The 25,421-nt window shown below is 35.6% G+C and overlaps 1 protein-coding gene across 1 annotated transcript in view; it reads left to right on the top strand.

Moving 5' to 3' along the window:
- LOC150094939 (neprilysin-11-like) overlaps nucleotides 1-25,421 on the top strand; it is a 70,542-nt gene that overhangs the window by 27,254 nt on the left and 17,867 nt on the right. The window contains exons 10-14 of the mRNA XM_090410850.1: nucleotides 16,426-16,571; nucleotides 16,769-16,988; nucleotides 19,802-19,900; nucleotides 21,486-21,563; nucleotides 23,481-23,584. Coding sequence (XP_090266976.1) covers nucleotides 16,426-16,571; nucleotides 16,769-16,988; nucleotides 19,802-19,900; nucleotides 21,486-21,563; nucleotides 23,481-23,584 — 647 coding nt within the window. The remainder of the gene's footprint in view (nucleotides 1-16,425; nucleotides 16,572-16,768; nucleotides 16,989-19,801; nucleotides 19,901-21,485; nucleotides 21,564-23,480; nucleotides 23,585-25,421) is intronic.

Genomic DNA, 25,421 nt, shown 5'->3' with positions numbered 1-25,421 from the left:
GGTGTGTAATATATGCACTCATTACAACTCAGACAGGGAAGAAAATATATATCATTAACATATACATCCCACAAAATGAGCAGCTTGCAGTGCAGGTACTAGAGTTTGTGCAAAACCACCTCAGCAAGGTGAATGACCACATCATACTTGCAGGGGATTTCAACTGCACTCTGGATCCTGCAATGGACAGACAGCAATGCCAAGAACATCGACACGCACTAGCTCAGCTTCTCCAGGATGTAATAAATGACCTCGAGCTGAATGACACCTTCAGACACTTGCACCCACATGAGAAAGTGTTCTCCTGGAAAGCCAAAGGTGGTCCTACCAGTGTCCTATACCAGGCACGGCTCGACAGATACTACACTTCGATGCACACAATACCCTACATCAGGAGAGTCAATTACCATCCATCTCATGCATCAGACCATGATTCCATCCTTCTTAACATCTGCATTCCTGGACACACCAGACACAAAGGAGGAGCATACTGGATTTTTAACAACAGCCTACTAAAGGATACAGAATATCTCAGAACCTCCAAAATCTATATCGAAACTCTCATCAGAGATATACCTACTTCACAATCAATTTCCGAGTGGTGGTCACTTTTTAAATCCAAAGTTAAGGTATTCACCCAAAAATATAGTCACAGAAGAAATTTGAATAAGCATTCAGTCCTTAAAAATTTGCAACAACAACAGCAATTGTATTATCCAGAATCTGAGGAATACGAATCCCTAGAATTCACCATACGCTCACACCTAGAGCACTCTGCAAGAGGAGCACTAATAAGAGCACGATGCAAACATATTAACTTCGCAGATGCCCTCACAAAGTATTTCTTCTCACTAGAAAAACGCCAACAAGAGCGCACCACTATATCTGCTATTAAAACAGATAATGGAAACATCATAGAAAATCATGACGAAATCCTCTTACATACCTTGCAGTACTACAAAAATTTGTACCAAGCCAACTCAACATCTATGGAGGCCATGAATATAATTCTCTCCGATGTGAAAAGACTCTCACCAATAACAAGGAGTAACACAGAACTCCCCATCACGTTACACGATCTGAAAACTGCCTGCACCTCCTTACCAAAAGATAAATCTCCTGGCATAGACGGGCTCACCACTGAATTTTACCAGTCCTTCTGGGAACAGCTTGGACCTATCCTCTACAGAGTTTTTGTCGACGCTAATACCAATGGCTTCCCACTCAATATGACAACATCAGTTATTAAACTCATTCCAAAGAAAGGAGACGCAACGAAACTAGGAAACTGGAGACCCATCTCTATCACAAACACCGACTGCAAAATTATATCAAAAGCCGTTGCCAACAAACTTAAACCCGCTCTGAGCGAAATTATAAATAGGCATCAGAGCTATTCCATCCCTGGAAGATCAATCCACGAAAACTTACACCTCATAAGGGATCTCATAAGCATAGCGAACAACAACAGTGAAACAATGGGTCTTGTAACACTAGACCAAGAAAAAGCGTTCGACCGCGTTGAACACCTATACCTCTTCAAATGCTTGAAAGCATTTGGCTTTGGTTCAGGCATCATTCACTCTATTAAGATGTTGTATGCCAAGGCACAGTTTTGCATGAAAATAAACAACAGGCTTACCATAACTGCACCATACAGAAGAGGTATTAAACAAGGCTGTCCACTCTCCGGTCCTCTTTACACAATTGCCATTGAACCCTTTTTGTGTAGACTCAGCATGCTGCTCAGGGCATGTCACCCTAAACTTCCCTACCAAACCATAACCCTGACAGCATATGCTGATAATGTTACAATCATAACCCGCAAAGAAGAGGACTTCCATAACATACAGATGGCATACCAACAATATCAGGCAGCCTCAGGAGCGAAACTAAACACACATAAAACCACAGGACTGTGGTGTGGCAAATGGAAAAACCGAACGGATTCCCCAAAATGTCTGGTACCTGGTCCACAGAGGGAAACAAATACCTGGGGATTTACCTCGGAAACACACCCTCTTATATGGATAAGAACTGGGAAGCACTGAACAAGCGTTTCAAGCAAGTACTAGGAAAGTGGGCAGCACTACGAGCCTCTGCCTCCACAAGAGGGAGAGCAATAATCGTTAACCAAATAGCCACCAGTGTCCTTTGGCATACACTAAAGATTCTTACGCGACCAGAGCAATTCATCAAACAAATAAAGTCAACCATATATCGATTCATATGGAACAAAACAAACTGGCTTTTATACTCCAAGCTATGTACTTCTCTTAAAGATGGAGGACAAAATTTGATCTCCATTGACAATAGGATAACAACGTTCCGCGCTCGATTTCTCCTGAATACCATACAACCAAAGGAAATATCACACAAATGCACCACTGAATATATTTTCACTTCTGCCACTAGAGGTCTCTCTCTCCACAACCTTAAGAATGACAACAGCTCAAGTGCCAGTAAATTTAACAAACTTCTACAAAGATGCCCTTCGACGATGGAAGAAGATAAACCTCCAGCACACAGTGAAGACAGCATCCCTACCTGAAATCCTCATGGAACCCCATGGAACCCATCTTTCACAACACGATGGTAAGAAGCCCGATCACTCAGAAAGAGTTTTTCTTTCCTCCATGGAGCTGGCGAAGCGTGAGGATCTTGGGTGACATTCTTTCTCCAAGCCTCACCTGGCGCTTTCCAAATTCTCTCGAAAACCTGGAATATGGGAATCAGTCTGAGCAGATAGTTAACCTAAAGGCCGCTTTTCAAGCCGCTATGCCTGATAGCATAACAGAAGAGGGGCTTAGCCCTCCCAACTCAGAAGATCTGGCGCCTATCTTTCTGATAAAAACCAATAACTCAAGGGAGAAACTTACACCCAGCAACACCAACAAGTTCTACAGCACTCTAACACAACAGTCGAACCAAAGCACTTTATTGGAAAATCCTGCATCATCGGATCAAACACTATTTCAATGGGATCTACCATATCGCACAAGAGCCATCAAACGTGACGCAGATATTCAGTGGAGAATGTGCCACAATATATTACCCACTCCTACTATATCACCAAAATTTAATCAGTTGTCTCAGATAACTGCCTGTTCTGCTACCAATTAGGAACAGTCCGGCATATCTACTTGGAATGCCCAGTCAACACCCAATTAATCAGTTTGTCTCGGGAAACGGCAGCTCTCACCTGTGGTAGTCTTCATACAGAAGAGGAATATTTCAATCTCGTCCATGCGGAGTCAAATAACCATTCATTCTGCAACTACCTTTTCATCACCTCGAAAGCGGTAATATACAACTTCTACCTCAGACATACAAGGCCAGACAGCACAGCAACTTCACAGTGAGAGGCAACTGACCAACTCACTGCAGCCTTCCAACAAAAGGTGAGAAGTCGGATCCTACACGAGTATCACCACCACAGGCAATACAACACCTTAGATCTTTTCCACCAAGACTGGAATCCACGGAATCAACTCCTGGCTGAGCAGGGCGACTGCATTATAATTCACTTTCCAGCATAGGAGTGACACCCCCCCCCAAAGAAAGGGGAAAAAAGGATTGTTGTGCTTAACAGTGCGAAAATTAATCAGCTGGCACTCTTATGTAAATAGACAATATTGTGCAATAGAAACTCCTATGTTCTTCCACTTTTATGATCATATACAGTATCACGTTAGAATAACTCTTAATGGCTTTAATTTAAAAAAAAAAAAGGTAATTTGTCTTTTAAGTGACTTCGATGTAACATACCTCAACAAGAATATGAGCATGTAACCTCTCTGCCTGACTGCAGAGAACCAAAAACCGGTTAATCCTGTAAATAAGATTGTTATGTTCACAATAAAAAAAAAAAATACATATATATATATATACCTCAAGGGCTCACTCTAGTGAATGTGGGCATGGCGAACCCGAGGCACCTGAAGCTGGACCACGCCTTACTTCATGAAATATATACCTGTTATATTATCTGTAGACTGGCCCATATTCTTCTTTCCCTCTGTATTTCTTTTCACCTTGCTCCTTCCCCCCAATGCTATTAGAGTATTCGAGGGCTAGGGATGATTCTGTCCTATTTACCTATTTTTTTTTTATCTCATGCGCCTGCCCACCCCCAGTTAAAAATGGTGAAGACAAATCAGAAGACTATACCGCATCGGTCGTCTCGCGGGTTACCAAGGACCGCACTGGATGTTAGGCTTCCTGGACAGCCAGTGACAAATGGGCTACAGGAGCAAGATCCACAGAACTCGAAAGTATTTGCTAGGAAAAAGTGGAGCATGGCTGAAAATAGACAAGTCATGCAGTGCTATACAGTTCAAACCCATCAGTTAGGGGATTTCAGAAACGAATGTTCCAACTTTGGCTTGAACGGCACCCAAATTCTGAAATTTCATTCGAAAGGCTGATGCAGCAACGCTGCTTCATTATCAAACGCAAGGTATTTAGTGAACTTGAGCTGGAAGCACTGAAACCTCAAGCTGTAAAAGGAGACCGTACTGACCCTGAAGTGACCAAGAATATGAATGAAGAAGAACCAGATTCCAACGTGCAGAATGCTGAAAATTTTGAAAATATACAAATAGTTGAAAGGAAGCCATCAGATAAGGAACAAGAACTCACACGAAAAATTATCGAGCAAATGAACAGCAACCAGGAACGAGTTAGGCTTCCAATATTGAGACAAGTACCTCAACAAAAACTCAAGGAACTCCTACAAGAAGCCAATAAAGCTGCAAGGGATATTCCTACTGGAACTATTGGGCAAACAAATCAACTTATGTACTCAATAGCCTACGTCGTAACATCTGAATTAGGATATAAGATTAGTGAACCCAAAAGCAGTAAGGCTCAGGAACCAAAATGGAAGCATCGACTGGAGAATAAAATTCTTAAACTCAGAGCAGACGTGAGCAATTTGAAAAACCTTAAGGAAAAGAAGCTGAAAAACACAAAAATCCGAAATAACCTCATAAAGAGATAAAATACTGGAACACGACCTATTGATGAAGTATTAGAGGAAGTGAAGCAAAAATAGTTACAGTTGCAGCTAAAATAAGAAAATACAGTTCACGCATTGAACAGTACAAGCAAAATTCGATGTTTCGCACAAATCAGCACCAGTTTTACAAGAAAATTGGTTGCTGCAAGAATGATAACTTTAAAGAAAATATAAATATAAATACCAGAGACAAAGAAAATACACTAAAGTTTTGGAAAAACCTATGGGACGACCCTAAGAGGCACAATAACAAGGCAAAATGGATTGAACAAATCTCAAGAACGAAAAATGGACCAACTGAAAATAACAACTGAAATGGTTCAAAAGCAAGCAAAAAAAATAAAAAATTGGTCAACACCCGGGAAGGATGAATTACATGGCTACTGGTTGAAATATCTAACAGGCTTACATGAAAGACTTGCTAACCAATTTTATGATGTTTTAGAAGGAAAATGGAAAGAAGAGTGACTCACAGCAGGGAAAACGTTTTTGATCATAAAGGATAAAGAAAAAGGTCCAAACCCAGAAAACTTCCGACCAATAACCTGCCTGCCAACAACTTTTAAGCTACTCACAGGCATACCAGCTGATAAAATATACAGCTATCTTAAAGCAAATTCTCTTCTCCCAATTGAACAAAAAGGTAACAGCAAAAATTCAAGAGGCACAAAAGACCAATTGCTGATTGATAAAATGATTCTTAAAAATTGCAAACGTAGAAAAACCAACCTTCATATGGCTTGGATAGATTATAAAAAAGCGTTTGATTCGGTGCCTCATGGTTGGAATTTAAAATGCACAGAACTATTTGGTATTAGCGAAAACGTGCAAAAATTTTTGCAATCCAGCACGAAAAACTGGAAAACAGCGTTGGTTATAAATAGAGAAGAAATTGGAGAGGTAAACATAAAAAGGGGCATCTTTCAAGGAGACTCATTATCTCCTCTATTGTTTATATTGTCATTGATCCCCTTAACTAGAATTTTAAATAAAACTGCTCATGGTTATCAAACTGCGCAAAAGAGTGCAAAGATATCTCACCTTTTATACATGGACGACCTGAAGTTGTATGCAAAATCAGAGAATGAATTTGGATCGCTGCTAAACACTGTGCACATATTCAGTCAAGATATATCAATGGATTTTGGCTTAGACAAATGTGCAATTGCTGGAATAACAAGAGGAAAGTTTGAAGATATGAACGAAATCGAGCTGCTCAATGGTGAAATAATCAAAGCAATAAAATTCGAAGACAGCTACAAATATTTGGGAATTTTAGAAGCATCACAAATTCTGCACAATAAGATCAAAGAAAGAACTAGAGCAGAATACATAAGACGATTAAGAAAACTCCTTAAATCAATGCTTAATGCTGGAAATTTGATAAAAGCAATTAATACCTGGGCCATACCTGTTCTGAGATATTCAGCAAACATTGTTGAATGGACCCAGCTAGAGATGGACGATTTAGATCGAAAAACTCGAAAATTAATGACAATGCACCATGCCCTCAATCCTCGCAGTGACATGATAGGCTCTATCTATCACGCAAAAAAGGAGGTAGAGGATTATTACAAGTAAAGCAAGTTATTGAAGAAGAAAAACGAAATTTAAATGATTATCTGCAGCAAATAACGGAAAATTTCTAATTGAGGTAAGGAAACAGGGTTTATTTAAACCCATGGAGACAAAATTGGAATACAAAACCAACCAAGTAAAAGTGAGAACCGAAAGATGGAAAAATAAGGCATTGCATGGAAAATACCTTCACATCATAGAGGACAGCGCTGACAGCAACTTGACCTGGCAATGGTTGAGAAATAGAGCACTAAACAAAGAAACAGAATCGGTAATTTTTGCAGCACAAGAACAGGCCATTAAAACCAACGTTATGAAGGCAAAAATACAAAAAATTCAAGAAGACAGTAAATGTAGATTGTGCAAAGAAAAGGAAGAAACGGTAGACCACATTATAAGTGGATGCAGCAAAATCGCACAAATTGAGTACCGTAAAAGGCATGATAACGTATCTAAAATAATCCACTGGCATTTATGTAAAAAGTATGGGTTTGAAGTATCTAAAGACTATTGGAAGCATAAAGTTCGCCAGAAAGTGGTTGAGAAAGAAAAAGCTAAAATACTCTGGTATTTCAAAATCCAGACTGACAAAAGCTTGGAATGTAACACACCCGATATCACAGTGGTTGAAAAAAGTGAAAACAAGGGTGTTACGTTTATCGAAATATCAGTACCAGGAGATAGTCGGATTGACAACAAAGAAAATGAAAAAATACAAAATATATATATATATATATATATATATACAGGGTGTTCGGGATAAATTTGACATATTTATAATTAATTATATTTTTTCATAAGTTACATGTATTAACACACACTTCTCTTCATTTAAAAGGTTGGACCCTTCTTCATTCATATACAAGATGTCAGAAAGGATGGATAGCTGGAACCCACCTGAATCATGGAAGAGAATAACTTGTATCATGATGATTCGTGCCGGCCATCAAAATAAGGATATTTCGACTGCTGCCCAATGCTCCCTGAATACAGTAAAAACAATCAGGCATGAACTAGAGACTTGCAATGGTGACTACGAGGATGTAGCAAGAAGAAAGATCCCTAGCAGACGATCTGATTGCGTTCGTACAGCAGAATTCCTCGCAAATCTGCAGGAACAGGTGTTGAAGATCTTCAGATGGCTACGTGGAGTTGCTAAACACTGTAGTCAAGCCCTGGATAACAAGGGTAGCCAATGGTAGGCCGTATGTATGGCAGCAGGATTCGGCCCCTTGCCACACCTCTGGGAAAAGTCAAAAATGGTTGTCTGAAAATTTCTACGACTTCACCAGTCCAAATGTTTGGCCTCCAAACTCCCCAGACCTTAACCCCATGGATTATTTTGTATGGGGCGCAGTTGAAAAAGACACCAATCGCACTTCCAGTAATACAAAAGCCCAGTTAATGGATAAAATTAAAAGAGTTTTTGCGGCCCTTCCCAGGGAGACTGTAGCGTCAGCTTGTTCGAGGTTCCGAAGCAGGATTGAAGCTGTGATCGATGCTAATGGTGGTTATTTTGAGTAAATCTTGTTGATAGTATTGTAATTAACTCTGCCTGTAATGTTTTTTGTCAATTCATTAAATTTAATAGATACAAAGAAGATTTTCTTTTTCCTTACGAAACTGTCAAATTTATCCCGAACACCCTGTATATGGTAACTTATGGTAACTTGTTTTGGTAAAATACTTATAAGCTCTGTATTACTAAAATCTTGGTATTTCTAGCCTGACTCCCACTGATGAGACCTCAACAAAGGTCGAAATCTGTCTGGGTAGTGTCCCTTGCCTTTAATGCATAGCATCATACATCTCCTCCGGGAGATTTGCTTTGCATTAAGGGTAAATATTAAGAATAATGATCAGAGCTTATCCACCTTTACCATGAGTTGCCTTGACTTGCATTACGTGTGGGGTCACCTAGACATGCAATACTTGCAGGCGCAAACTTGACTTAATTGTCTGTTTGCTTACTTGGGAAATGGAGTAAAACCAGGTTTAAAATAGCTTGGTATCTTTAACATTTATTTATTATATCCAAGGAAAAATACTTTCTATATAATGTATGTTTTTAAAAGTTGTTCATGTAGCTCTGTGGAACTGTTTTCTGCTTCCATAGCGCTAGACCACCAAAAAAAAAAAAAAAAGACTTGCAAGTGTTAGATTCTGTTCTCCAACTAGAGAAACGTTTTCAGTAAGTTCTTGAGCTAATTGATCTTTGGCACATACAAGTAGGGATTTTTCTCGTGTATTTGACTCTGCAACTGAAGAAAATCGACCGCAGAATTTACACTCTTTCAGATTATAATATATAATAATAGGCCTAATAATAGGTTTAGGGAACACGAGATGGTGGCATTTGCCTTCCGTACTCCCCTCTCCAGATGTCTATGAAAATCCTTGATAGCCTGTCTATAAAAACTCTTGACGTTTTATGAAAATTCTTGTTAAAATGCTAATTAACAGCATATGCATAGAAGAAGCATATTGCTTCTATGTGCATATGCCTGTTAATTAGCATTATAGAAGAAGCACATTTCTTCTTCTATAATGCTAACAACATCGCACTCACAGGCAAAATTGGATTTGCATTGTCTGGCATTCCCCATGGGACTTGCGACTTGCAGGCACGGGCATGGCTAACCCGGGGTCCCAGAGCTAAGTATGATCTATTTCAAAACTTTTGATCATACTTTTCTCTTACTCTTCCACTTCTTGCTTCTCCCCTCATACTAACATTCTTCTTAATGAGGGCTCTTCACTTAAAACTTTTTATTTGTCTCTTTTCTTACCTCCTGAAGCTATAAGCTAATAGCTTCAGGAGGTCCTCCATCCTCCCTGAAGCTATTAGAGTATTCGAGGGTTAGGGGTGTTTCCTCCTCTTTCAACTAACTACTAACATTCCTAGTAGTGGAGCAGCAGCGCTACTTGTATTAACCTCCTGTAGCATACATGCTACAATACTGCAATATAGAAGGCAAGGGGAAACCACTACATTATATTCCCAAGTAAAAGCAGCAATGGCAGTTAAAAATGAAGTCAAGATCGGTGATGGAGCCTTCACTGAAATATTCATGCCCTGCAGGAGATGTAACAGGCTTCTCAGGTCGACAGCCAACGAAATCCTGAAGACAAGGAATAATGAAGACAAGAAATAAGCTGAATATTGGAACATGGAATGCAAGAACACTGTTAGAATCAGGTAAAATGGAAAATGTGAAAAAAGAAATAGAAAGACTTAAAATAGACATTCTGGGCATTAGTGAGACTAGATGGGAGGGACAGGGTGATTTCTGGAGTGGAGAATTTCGAATAAATTCAGGACAAAAGAAGGGAGAGTCACGCGTTGCAATAGTACTTCAGAAAAAAGTTGTAAATTTAATCACTACATTAATTAACCCCACTGACTGAATCATGGCTATAAGTTTCAAAATGAATCAGTAAACGACAATATTATAATGGTCTACATGCCAATCACAACATAGTGATGAAGAAATAGAAGAAATCGGGAACAGCTTTAAATACAGAGACAATACAATAATAATGGGAGATTGGAATGCTATAGTGGGAGAAAAGGACAATGATAATGTTTCAGGAAGATTTGGTCTTGGACGTAGGAATGAAAGAGGAAAGAAATTAATAGATTTTATACACAAAAACAATTAGTGATAACAAATACATTATTTCAGGTTCCAAAAAGAAGACGATACACCTGGAAAGCGCATGGGGATTCAAATCGATTATATATTGGTCAAGAAAAGATACAGAAACTAAATAAAAAATTGCAAAAGCTATCCAGGTATCCAGCTATCCAGATATAATACATCAGTAGTGACAACCTTGTCTTAATGAAAACAGAACTAAAACATAGGGAACGAATCCGAAGAGATAAACCAGTAAGATGGAACCTTGAAAAATTAAAAAGTAAAAAGTAAAGGGACGGTACCAAGAGACAATTGATCACAACATTCCAGAAAAATTAAATAGTCAGAGTTTTCTGGAATTTTTTTCAAACTAATGAAATATGATTAAAGAGACTATTACAAATGCATCAAATCAATTATTGAAAAATAACAGAAAAAGAAAAAAGAAAACATTGGGTAATAGATGAAATACTTTGCCTCATGGATGAAAGAAGAAAATATAAAAATGGCATTAAAGAAGATGTGGCCAAATATAAATATCTTAAAAATTAAATTACAAGAAAATGTAGACAAGCTAAAAAAGAATAGTTGGAAGAACAGTGTAATAACATAGATGAATGATTTAAAAAAGAAAACATAGAGAGCCTATAAAGAAATTAATAGATTGACTTTCAAATTTAATAAGAATAGCAAAAACAATGCCATCAAAGGCGAAAATGGAAAATTACTCATAGAATCTGAGGATATATTAATAGAATGGAAGGATTATCTTGAAAATCTCTATATGGCGACGAACTAGATGTCGATATTAGCATAGAAACTCAAAATGAAGATAATTTAGGACCCGCAATAATGCAAGAAGAAGTTTGATAAAGCACTATCAGAAATGAGTAAGAGAAAAAGTCCAGGGTAGACAATATTCCTATAGAACTACTACAAAATCTAGGTGATGAAACAAAAACTTTATCAATTAATAGCCCAAATCTATGATAGAGGAGAAATACCAAAGGAGTTAATGAAATCAACTATAATACAAATGCCAAAAAAGAACAATGCTAATAAATGCAGCCAATTCAGAACAATAGCTTTAATCCCACATGTTAGCAAAATTCTGCTAAAAATTATTCAAAATTAAAAATTATTCAAGAAAAAAACATTAGGATTTATTCAAAAATAGATTGTCTACCGGATGAAGACCAATTTGGACTCAGAAGGAATAAAGGACAAGAGAGGCAATACTCTGTTTAAGAACAGTAATGGAGAGAAGAATAGATCTTAGTAAAAACACTAACATTTGCTTCCTTGATTTAGAGCAGGCATGGCCAACTTCATTCTATACGAGGGCCAATATATGATGAGTGGTAGCGTCACGGGCCGCACACTTTTAGACAGAACTTAAATAAAAATAAACTCTAAATTTTTTCAAGGCAATAGTTATATGTATTGAATTGCTATATTTGTTAAATCATTTTACTACTGGGAGAACAATATAAAATACTTGAAACTGAGTCTCTGAAACTGTTCACTGTAACCAGAGCAAGTGACTTTCAATGATGCGTTACTCGAGAGCATAGAAATCTACCACTTCCACTGCTACAAGTCGCACAGAGAAGCAGTAGACATTATAAATTGAGTAATCTTTTTAAAGCAATTTTGATTCATTGTTGAGAATATAAATTGTTTCCGTGATCAGAAATAATGAATATAACTAGTATATCAATCAGAAAATCTGCGGTCAAAACTAATAACTAAATTAATAATACATATAATTTAATATAGTTTTAATCCTGCCGCGGGCCGCACAAATTCACGTTACGGGCCGCATGCGGCCCGCGGGCCTGCTGTTGGCCACCTATGATTTAGAGAAAGCATTTGATAAAGTAAAGCAGCAAATACTCCTAAATAGTCTAAATAATATCGCCATAGACTTGAGGGATAGGAAAATAATTTATCAAATTTATAAAAATCAACATATACTGATTAGAATCAATGATATGGAGAAAATAATAAATATAAGGAGTGGAGTAAGACAATGATGTATACTTTCACCACTTTTATTTAATTTATATATTAAAGGCTATTCAGGAAACTAAAGATAAAATAAACAGTGGTATAAACATAAATGGTGAGCAAGTCATGTGCGTGAGATTTGCTGATGACATAGCCCTTGTAGCAGAAAACAGAAGAACGTTAAAAACAATTCTAGAATTACTAAATAATAACGTTGAAAAATATAAAATGAAAATCAACACAGATAAGACTAAAATCCTTGTTACAGGCAAAACCCCTATCAATATAGAGCATAGACATCAGCTGGAAAAAAATTAAACAAGTAAAAAGCTTTAAATATTTAGGAATCCTAATAACAGAAGATAGCAAAACAAGAGTGACATAAGATCAAGAATAAACAACGCAAAAGTCCAATTCTCTAAGATGAAAAACATTTTAACAGGAAACCTTTTAAAGGCTTTTGAAATGTGGTGCTGGTGTCGCTTGAGCAGAATAAAGTGGACAGAGAAAAAATCAAATGAACAAGTCCTGAGAGAGAGATAAGCGAAACAAGAAGTCTAATTAGATCGATCAAAATTAGATGAGATAGATGGTATGGACATATAGTTCGGCATGATGGACTTGTGAAAAGAATAACTGAAGGCAAAATGGTGGGGAAAAGAAGAAGAGGCAGACCAAGGAAAAGTCAAAAAATGCACGGGCCTGAGAAGCTAGCTACCAGAAGATTAAGAAGAAAGCCAGTGATAGGACGGAATGGAGGAAATTGCTGCTGAGCTACCAGTCCCAAGACTGATGCAACTGATGATGATTGTCTGGCGAAAGTTCGGTCATGAGGAACGTGACGAAGCTGAAATTCGAGATATAAATAAATGATCTTCGCTATTTTTTATGAAATGTCCACCGCGTTCAGCAGACCTTAACCCCTGTGACGTTTGGCTTTGGGATTACTGAAAAGCATGGCATATCAGGGCAAAGCTCCTTGAAGCATAGCTCTATGTCATTGTTTCTCAAACTTCAGATATCCGCAGAACCCTTCTTAAAGTTTCATTATTTCCAAGTACCCCCTAATTAATTAATAAAAAAGCAAATTAATTAAAATAAATAAATTAATTAATTAAAATGAATAAATTAATTAAAATATTAAAAAATTAAATATCTATTTTATTTGAATTTGTATGTTCATGTAAACAAAAAATATGATTTATTTTTAATAGAACAAACTTTATAAAGATACTATAAAGTTTTACTTACTTGAAATAATTTAATATCAATGAGAGGAGTGAAATTGCTTATGGTGAGATAAAATTTCAGCAAAATTTGGCTCTATAGTTGTTAATTTCAATCTCAGATGCGGTACGACATCTATAATGCGATTCCTCTTCTTCGTCTTAATATCTACAAGGGCCGAAAATCCAACTTCGCACAGATATGAACTTGGAAATAGAAAAATGAACCTTAGAGCTTTATCTGTTAATTCAGGAAATTCATTCTGTATTTGTAGCCAAAATGATGATAACGTATTCTGGCTGTATTTATTTTTTAGGAAACCATCAGAAGCTAGTTCTAAAAGTTGTTCTTCTTCTATTGACGATAGACCCTTTGGCATAAATTTGTTTTTATTGAAAGGGTATCTTATCCACTCAATATTAATGTCCAATTCAGGGAAATACTTTTCTAGATTCATTTGTAAGCTTTTTAAATGCTGCATGATAATAATTTTCAATCATCAATTTGTTCATTTGAACTTGCGAGCAATTCATGAAGCGATGGAAATGCGTCAAATTCTCCATTACCAATCCGCTTTTGCCATAACTTCATTTTTGACAAAGTGGCGTTCACTTTATCTTGGACATGAAATATAGAAATTTCCTTGCCTTGTAAAGATAAATTAAGATATTTAATATAGTAAATATATCTGCCAGGTATGCTAATTGACTGAGCCATTTCCAATTATGTAAATGCTTTTTCAATTCAAACTTTTCATCAAGAAAAACTTGTAGTTCATTCCGAAGTTCAAATAAACGAGTTAGGACTTTTCCACGAGAAAGCCAATGAACATCGGTATGGAAAAGAAGTTGTGTATAGTTGCTTCCCATTTCTTTGCAAAGATGAGAGAAAAGTCTGGCGTTTAGAGGACGACCTTTAATATAATTTATGATTTTTACAGGTGTATCGACTTTGCATTTGGTGCAACAGCTTGAATCCTTGAAACAAGTCCTTTTTTTAGATCCGACCATGGATTTCGCTCCGTCCGTGCTTATTCCAGCACACTTTTCCAATCAAGCTTGTTTTGATGCATAAAGGTATTTATACTGTTGAATATTTCTTCTCTTGTTGTATGTTCTGGCAAGGGTAGGCAACATAAAAGGTCGTCATGAATTTTTTCGTACCTAATGAACACTAGAAGATTTGCAAAATTTGTAATGTCGGTGGATTCGTCTACCTGCAACGCATAATAACGACTCTTACGTATATCGGATAACAATGTCTGTTTTATATTTTCAGCCATTTCAGTGATTCTTCGATGAACGGTACTATTTGAAAGGCAAATCCGATGGAAAGATCTTTTTTTCATTATCTCCGATCATAATTTCCGCTATTATTTTTGCTGCAGACTTGACCAAAGTTTCACCAATTGTTTCCGCTGCACCACTTTTTTTGCTATTAATAGCGACACACGATATGAAGCTTCTAAACCCTTCATGTTTTCACCTCCTGACACGATCGACATCACTTTTTGAGACCCTTTTAAATTTTTTAGTTTATTTTGAAAAAAATCGACAGGTTTGTCCTTGCATTTATATTTCGATTCAAAATGGCGATTTAAATTACATGGTTTCATGCTTTCATTTTTTAAAGTTTCACCGCAAATTACACATAATAGAATAGGTTCCTCTTCATTTCCCATCCATGAAAATCCACATTTCAAGTAATTTATATCGTACTTACGAACTTGTCTCATCTTCTTCCTAGTTGGTTCTTTAGAGATGTCAGACGAGACACACTTATCAATTTCACTTGATCCAGATACAATACCAACATTTTCTTGTTGCTGACAGCTATTTGTATCTACTTTGTTCCTCTCTTTTGCGCATTTTAAAAATCCAGTCTTTAACCAGTGATCCATACTTAAGAATTTGAAAGCTAAAAAAAATTGCCGTATTTAACAAATAGTCCTTCAACAAATGGCTAGTGAAAACAGAATTCGAAACAGACAGCAATGGTAGGCCAGTAGAGATAAAGTAGCTATGAAGACATTCATATGATTGGTGCGGTATTAACAAAAGTCGCGCTACTAATTGACAAAGGCAAGCTGACAGTTCAGTTGAAATGCTAATTCTCTTCAACCGAATTCCTTATATAATATCTGAAATATATTCACTATATATTTCTTAGTTTTAACACGTTCACTCAAACAAAACCATATGTTGCCGGTGCACCACATGGTTTTGATTGTCTACTATACAGCATTTTATGTGGGAGGGGTCATGCGATTCATTAGTTAGTGCTAGTTGTCTCTAATTGCACTGTTTGTTGAGAAACATATTACACAGCCTGCAGCTGTCTCTGTACCTTATTCAGTGATACAATAGGAACGTTTTGCGATCTCAAACTTAAATTTTATTCCATGCGTTAATGATGCATAGCCGAAAATTGCCACGGACCACCTGAAGACCTTTCGCGGACCCCCGGGGATCCACGTACCACACTTTGAGAAACATTACTCTATGTGATTGTTTTTTGTATCACATTATTTTACGAAATGAGTGAAATAAACATCATTGAATAACTTCGTTTCTCATTGATTCGAATTGTTTCATAACCACACACCAAAATCAGATTCACATTAATGTAATTTTATCCCGCTCACAGCGCCATATTTCCCCTATCGGTCAATTTTTGAACTTTTTTTTAATTGTCAAAATCTCTTTCCTATAATCTGGTTAAAGTTTGAGGGTATTTCATTTATTGGTTCTATCTACAGATTGCTCTGAATAGGGGTACTTTCATTAGAAACACCCTGTACATCGTGAAAGAATATTTTTTATTGACGTGAATTCTTAAAACAATACCCTATTTTTAATGTATAATCACAGTAAATAAATAAATAACAGTTCATATTATTTCACACTCATTTTATGCATCTCTTACTATGTTCAACGTCTTGTGTTTCAGGTGTCTTGGAAAACACTTCTACAGTCCATAATGGGAAATTCTAGCCTTGACTATAAGTTAACCGATGAAGACTTGATAGGAATTTTCAACTCTGATGCTATTAGTGAACTTATAGAAATATTTGAGAGCAGAGATTTCTCCCAGAGGTAATGCTGTTTCAACCAGTTATATCTAATTTAACGTGTTTGAATGTTTTCAATCAAAGCCGTTGATTTTATTTCTTTGCAAAAATAAAAGAGGTTCGATTTTCAGTGACTGATAACATTCTTGTATTTTGTTAAAATAAATTTACAGTATTTATATAAAAAGTTCCTTGTTTTTCCCCCGTTTTTCTATTTTACAGAGATATCATGAATTATTTTGGATGGTGCATTACAGCCGCTTACCGCTTCTTAATCCCATCATTAGAAAAAGTATGCTATCCTGAACAGACAGTTCAAGTCTCTCGAAACCTATTGCCAACGAACGAAAATATTCTTAAATGCACTCAACATATTAATAGAGACCTTTCGTATGCTGTTGAACACATTCTTTATGGTAATCCCATGTTTAACCATAGCAAGGTATGGTTTTAAATCAAGTATGTAGCTGTTTTGTGCTTAGTGAAGCTTATTACGTTGTTATTTTTGTTATTTGAGAATTCGAGAAAGTTTAATGACGTTTTCGTATAATTTTATGCTCCGATTGGCCACTTTTTTTGTGTAAACATGCTTAGTTTTGAACTATAATATTATAAACAAGTTTACATGTCAGTCAGTTGCAAATGTTCTTAGGCTGGTCCTTGCGGATTTAAATCAATACTAGAAGGGAACGTGCCTTTAGTGGAATATGAAATTCCGAATGAGGTAGATTATACTTGGGACGAATAACCACTGCCTCGTGTTTTTTTTTTTTTCGATTTTTTTAATCAAATTAGAGGTGTTGCACTGCAGTATAGGCAACAACAGTAAACTGGAACGTCCTTTGCGTTTTTTTTTCTTAATAATGGAGACGTGCCAATTTATACAAAAATACTGTAATACGTTTATCCTTATTCTGTGTATTAATGTTTACGAATACATTATTTTCTAAGCAAACAACAGAAATTAAGAAGCATTCTTCAGTTGGAGAAATAATTAGTGCAGACTCTACTACGACAAACTGTCAATTCACGACCGAAAGAAATGTCTCTTGATCCTTGTAAAGCAGAATCAAACCTGATCAAGAAGTGAATTACGATTCAATGCAGGGAACTGAACCAGTTTTTGGTTGATCACTGCCGTATGTGGAAATAATATTTTTTTTTTTTAGTTTCATTTCATATTTTCCTTATGTATTTGGCTCAGTAGCTTGGCTTCAAAACCTTAATAAGGAGATAAATCTTCTTTGCACAGTCTAATATTTTACTGTGTCAGTCAGCTGCGTGTATTTCTTGGCCGCTTTGAATTTGCTGTAAGAAAAACTCAGGTTTGCAGGACGAAAAACCCTGCTATCCCAGTATGATAATGAGCTAACTATCTTTCAGTTGAAAAGTCCTTACAAATGTTCTTCGTGACCTAGACGGAAATGTAAAGCTAGTCTTTCCAATCAATGGACATTCTTATTACCGAAGTTCGATGTGCCTCTTCAATTTTTATTTATTTATTTTAACTTGAGGCGGTACGTTTAGACGATGAGAATCTACGAACACACACACACACACACACACACACACACACACACACACACACACACACACACACACACACACACACACACACACACACACACACACACACACACACACACACACACACACAAAGATTATTTGCATAGGGTAGGAGCACATCCTCCTGCATTTAGGGACAAAATATCCAGAGAAATTATGGATGTAATAAATTTAGGACATTACGAGTTCCTTTCGCTGATCAGTGTCCTGATATTTTGTTTCCAGCCCACATATATGAGGAAAACACACGTGTTTACCTCTACTGGGACTGTGATATGAACTAAAGGACATTTGCATTTGCTATACATTTGAGGACTATCGTTAATTTATGATGGGAACCTCTCACTTTCTGTATGATGATGATGATGAGAGCTGTTTGATGTTAGGGCTCTCCATGACTGGGGGGTTCACTTTTCATTTACTAGGTCCTCATGTCCAGGAATCCTTTCCTTCTCATTATGTGGAATCGCTCTATTTACTTCAGTAATGCCCTCAAGTGAAGCTCTGTATCAAAATCCAACCTTATGTTGGTTGGTGAAGTTCTGAATTAGCAAGAGGATCATCTAATTAAGAATTTAAATTAGGTGATTTTAATTGGTGGGTCTGGGAATTCCTTATTTTTTTAATTTTATTTATTTATTAATATTGTTTGTTGTTGTTATTCGTGTTCATCCACGTCGGGAGATATGCTGTTTTTAGAAAGTATGCTAGATGCATTTTGTTGTGGGAGTTTCATCGCTTGAAATTGATGGGTCCTTTTCCTGTAGAGGTTTCGATGTTGAGGTTAGCGTTTTTGACTAATTTTTTCTATACTTTGATTTCCTTTCCTCATAAGCAATAATACCTGGTTTGTTTCTGATTAATATTATATGGAGTGTCTGTTCCTGTATCATTTTTGTTTGTGACAGTAATGTGACTCTCTTCGGGACAGTAAAAACATTGTGGTGAGACGGATATGTAGAAGGTATACATGAATTCATTTATGTAGTCCAAATGAGTGTGATGATCTTTCCAAGTTATTTAACGCATAATTTTTGGGAAGTGCGTTAGTGTTTGTCTTCGGAAAACAGATGTAAGCAAATTTATGCTTTCCTGTATGCTGACACTGTGTGTATTTTCCCAGTAACAGCACTGTATTGCGTTAAGGATCTTCTGAGAAACTGATGAGGGATTTCAGGGGATGAACACTTGATACTGTTATTCTAGTATACTATTGAGGCTGTTTCTAGGTAATACCGGACGATGCCAATGCTCTTTTACAACACTGTTGAGGTGTGGCTGAAATACACATGTACGGTTCCTGTTGCACTCAGTGATATTTCTTCACTGTGCAATCATAACAATTGCTTTCAGATACTCTTCCGAAAGAATGTTTTCTTTAGTTGTGAAAATAGCAATTGCATTTTCCTGATATATGATGAAGGAAGTGTAGGAGAGAGAGTTTAAGTTGCTCAACTGGATTAGTAGGCATCATTAATTACTTCAGTTTCATTATTTTGACGTTTCGGATGCATAAAATAAAAAAATAGGTAAGGAATGTATTCATCTACAGTCAATACTGAAAATTGCATTTTTGTTTTTTCGATAAATTTAAATATTTTGTAATAGGCTTTATTTGCACCATGAAAGAAATAAATATGAAGTACACTAAAAACGACATATGTATATATTTTTTTTCTCCTCGTTAAGGGAGGTATTCTTGTGAATTATACGAAATCAGCATTTCAGGATCTTCTTAAAGAAAATACCTGGCTAGATACAGCAACCAAGGAAAAGGCCTTGAACAAAGTAAGTTCATTATCTTATAAATATTTACACACACACACACACACACACACACACACACACACACACACACACACACACACACACACACACACACACACACACACACACACACACACACACACACACACACACACACACATGTGGGGGTAGAGAGAAAACAACATAAATATGACGCTTTTCAGACATTCTGCAGTAGGTTATGTTACACATTACAATTCAGTTTGTAGAATATTTATTAACGTTTTACGTTTATGCTGAAATTAAATAAGCATAAGTCTTTAATGTCCACAATAGGATTGACACCCCTCATATAGTAGCGAGACTTTGATTAGAGAGACAATATCATAACTGATACGCATTATAAGCCTATAACTTTTAATGTAAAACAATGATTCGCAATCATACATGATTATTTCCAACAAAGTTGCGAGGTTAAATTAATAATAAATTCCAATGACATCTTGAGGTTTATTTATTTATTTATTTTATTTTATTTTTGTTTTTTAAATAAATGAAGTGGATTAAATCCAGCATTATTTCAAAGCCGAATACCGAAACTATGAAAGTTTCGTATGAAAATTGACCAAAAACAAAAAAAAAAAAAAAAAATTTTTTTTTTATTAACATGTTCATTGCCAAACACGCGATATCACGCGATGAGAGTTCTCACCAAACGGCCGATCACTCGTTATCGCGTGGACGTCGTTAACTAAATAAAAAAAAATAAAAAAAAGTTGGCCACCACACGAAATTCCAATTTTCAGCTTGGCAATGAACGATATCGCGCGATCACACGATGCGAGTTCTCACCAAACGGCCCATCACGCGTTATCGCGTGGACGTCGCTAACTAAATAAAACAATAAAAAAAAATTTGGCCACCACACGAAATTCCAATTTTCAGCTTGGCAAAGAAAGTGTTAAGTTCTTATGCAAGGGTAACCAGAACACATAACGTAAGCATACTCTTGCCACCGTGTTACAACTTGCCTTGTTTCACGAACGTACACGAACTACCTGTCAACCTGTTGTTGACATGGAACCTTTACGTCACATCCGGCTGAAGTAGATATGTTTTTTAATTAATAACTCTGGCGACAAAATTATTTCATATAAATAATTTATTTAAAGCACGAAAATTTGTTCTAAATGAGTGGGAATCGCGGTGACGAATAACTAAAAAATAATAATAACAATTAGTAATGAAATTAGAAAAAACACACGCTGTAATTAAAAAAAAATTCAAGCCGATTAATATTAATCATTAATATTAAAGATTAAATTTAAAGTCTAATTCAATTCACATTTTATTTTTCTAAACTTATTACTATTTTTTTAAAAAATATTAAATATTCTTTTAATTTAATTTTATTTAATTAAATTAACATTAATTTTATATTATTTAAAATGATTCGGTTGAATGATTATTTAAATTAAAATCAATCTACTTGATTAAACATCTTGTTTTTTAAAATGTCGCTTATTACGTATATATAATTTAATAATCTAAAAAAACTTAACCAATCATATTGTAAATTTAAATCAATATAATTCTGTTCAAATTATCTTTAATTTATTTCATACAGTTGCAAGAAACTGTTGTCCTTCTTGCACATCCTGCTTGGATTTCTGACAAAAAACGAGTGAGTGAATTTTATAGAGAGGTAAGTTACAGCGTAATTGTATTTGAAAAGTGAAATCGTATTTCTCTTTGATAATTTATTACGATTTTATGTTTTTTTTTTGTGGGGGGGGGTAGTAGACAATACCTGTCAGAGCCGAGAAATTATACTTTTTCAAATATAAATTAAATAATTTCTTACTTTTTTGCTTCTTTTCGCTATTAAACTTGTAGGATCACCGTATTCAAGACCATCCCTCCAAGGTATCTCTCCATTTCTCGGCCTTCTTTCCATTTGGTGTCTAGCGCTTTATTATTATTATTATTATTATTATTATTATTATTATTATTATTATTATTATTATTATTATTATTTTATCATATCTGCTGAAATATATTCTTTCTCTTTGATTTTTTCAAATAATATTTTGATAATTTTAAATATTTTCAAATTATTTTAAGTAATCAGATAAATATATTCTGCGACGAGGCGTTGGGAAATAGAGATTAAAATAAATCGTTGCTATAATTAAAAAAAAAAAAGTAGAAGGAGAAATGCAGCTCTATAAAATAAAATTTTATCCCAATACATAGTACATGCTTTAGTGTGATCGTAGCAGTAGACTTTATTGACCAAATCAGACTTTATTAAACGGTGGTTCTGAAAATGAATAAGCACTTTGGTTATACTCTTTGTTTTGTCCTTTCTTACTCTTGTAATTCTACCATTCTGACCGGACAAATTTCAGTGAAATTTGATATTCAGAATGTTTCACAAAAATTCGTTAGTTTGTAATATATATATTAAAAGAATTTTTAATTTATAAAACTAAGTTTACTTAAGAATTTGAGTTGATGGAGCATTTTTGCATGGCATTAAGTAAATATTTCATCCCTTAGCTTATATGAATTTGTGATGAGCTACAGCCGAATCAATTAAATTTGCGAGGTTAGCGTACTGTTGTTCGTGTATATGCTTGGCTCGGTCTCCTTGATGAAAAAAACTGCATTTCTGGCCAGGGAAGAAAAAAAAAAAATCCTCTACCCCATCCATCCGAAGCCGGCTAACTCGTCTTCACTTAAAAATATCACTTATTAAGGTTCCTGGCATTGTAACCAGGACTTGAACTTAGTTCCAGACTAAAGGCCAAATCTCCCGACTGCAGTACAGACGCTCTCCATTTACCAATGTGCGGCAATTTTTGACCACAAGAGTTCCTCGATAATGCCAATCAGATATCGAAATAAGCGATATCTGATTGGTATACCCACACTTCTCTTCTATTTATAGTAACAAGAACAAACAAACAAACAGAAGATTTATGGAATTGAAAAATATTTACCAAGTGTATGGTTTCATTCAATGTTTTTCTCTTTTCATTGATTTTATCAGCAAAAATATAGACTGAAGGAGAAAACAACATTACTGTATCGAACAACAAGCTTCTTCTTGAATTGGAATAACTGAAATTGGTTGGTTGTTTTGGATTTACGGCTGAAGCAGCTCAGGCTGTTATATCTGTTAATTGCGTGTGTTATTGTGGCCGGTTTGTCTGTATTTACGGAATGAAAAACTCAGAGTTTCCAGAAGGAAAAACCCTGCCATTTCATCATGAGATGGGCTAACTCACCTTCAGTTGAAAAGTCCCTATAAAAGGTTAGTTGCTGCCTAGACGCAACTGCAATTTACCCAAGTCTTTCCAAGCAAAGGGTCTCGTCGATATCTACCGAGCTATCAGTACTTTGTGGCCATTGCTATCAGTTTAGCTAGCAAAAAAAATAAAATAATAATAAATAAAGGAATAATACTCAGTTGAGATGTCGTGTATGGGATATTCATGATATTATTATGGATATTTCACTTCTTACCCTATAATTAAATATGTCAAATAAGTGAGATATAATATAATGAAATTTCTTTTCTCTACAATATTGAAACTTTTTTTCTTTTTTTTTAAAGCTTCCAGATTTGGGATCCTCTCCTATTGAAAACTATCGAAAAATAAAAATATTTCGCCAAACAAAGGCTTTCCGAGCTTTGGGGACTGAAATTGACAGACATGAGTAAGTTTTATGAATTCTAGCTATTACTGTAGAAGTGACGTGACTAAACTTTACATTCTTGATACCCATGTTTTTTGGTTTTTTTTCAGATATCTTCATACGACTTTTACTAAATATATCATCGCCATGATTATCATCACTTTCTGATGACTATCTTCAAGGCGTCTGTCAGATATTGTGACGTTCTTATTACGTAACACCTCCAGGGAGTCCAAAGACTCATAGACGGAGGGCACTCTACAACTCTCTATCTCCACCACTCAATCCACCAACTACAACGAAACCGCAACTACCATCATCATCATCATCTACACCCACACCATCTACCGTCCATAATCTCCACTAGTTTCACAGACAATCACAAACATCCATGCCCACGGCGGGATTCAAACCTGCAGTCTTTTGGCTGGAGAGAGGATACTCTAACCACTTGGCCAACCAGGCTAAGTGGTTAGAGTATCTAAATTTCTAAAGAAATCTAGAAATTTCTAGGGTATCTAATTTCTGAATAGATTTTCTTTAGAAATAACTGTTTATTTGTAAGCTCTTAGATTTCGATTTTCTAAAGTTACTTCATCAACCCACCCATATCTCGGTCTTTTAATTTATCCTATTCACCCAAACACTTCTTTTGCTAATCTTTTAACCCCTTATACCAACCCCATTTTGTTTTGTGACATAGCACCTTGATTAGGGTTGCTTACCTATTTGTGAATATCAATAACTTCAAGTACTTTCCCTGATATCGTCATTTAAATATGGTTCTGCAGTTGATAATGTTTCCCCTTCTAATTTTTTTTTTTAAAAGTCTCATAAATAATTCCGTCTTTCGTCTTTCATCAACTATTTCATTTCTAACTCAATTCTCAAGTCAATAAAAAAAAAATTATTTGAACAGTTATTTTATTTATTTTTCTACTAGTTTGGTGTTTTGGCTAATTTCTCTCTTCTCTCTTATTCTAAATAAAGTTAGTCTGTTGACTTTCTTGTTTTTTTTTTTTCTATATCTATTTTTATATATAATTTGTCGTTCTTCACTAAAAATTGTGCCCAAATAGCTAATGAAACGTGTAACCTGTCCTATAGGTTGACTACCAAGAATGCAGCTTCTGTTTGCCCTCTTATTTTCCCGTTTATTTTAAACCCTTTTATCTCTCTCTCTCTATATATATATATAGAGAGAGAGAGAGATAAAATATATATATATATATATATATATAAAACAGATGACATAGCATACTACTCTGCCTTACATCTCATTTAACATCCGACTTATACTGTTCATCCTTGTTTTGTTGTCAACATCGATTCTTCATATCCTATTCCCCATTTAAAGGAGAGTCTTGTGGTTTTTCGTCCTTCCTTCATTCACTCTTTGACCTTGAACTGATAAGAATACCTCCACTTGCTGAGAAGATCATCCTGTAACTTACTGTGAACAAAGCCGTCTTCTGGTGAAAAACGAGTTTCTAAAGCTAAGAGAAGCCATAATTTCGCAATCAACTAAATAAAAGGAATCCAAGAATCCCACGAAATATTCAATCATCGTGTTGATCTACATTAGCTACTTGCCATTTTTGCGAACCGAACGTATTATTACACACTGAGACAGTTACCATATACCATCTCACCTGAATTCAACGTTAATTTCATTAACATTATGAGTAATGACGTTTTAAAAACTTTTCCATTCGCGCATGCGTATTTCGTCAACATGGTGCCTGTGTCTGTCATTGTTTCATATCACATTCTTATGTATATCTAATTATCAGAAATAATTTTTGTGGAAAATAATATAAGAATGCATGATAATACATTCGTTTTAAAGACACGTTTA

Source organism: Typopeltis vanoorti, chromosome 21 (assembly GCF_054136105.1).
Source record: "Typopeltis vanoorti isolate ZY-2024b chromosome 21, IOZ_Tvanoo_1.0, whole genome shotgun sequence".
Classification (NCBI taxonomy): domain Eukaryota; kingdom Metazoa; phylum Arthropoda; class Arachnida; order Uropygi; family Thelyphonidae; genus Typopeltis; species Typopeltis vanoorti.
Note: the sequence above shows the minus strand (reverse complement) of the source record. Positions and strands in the feature narration are given on the sequence as shown.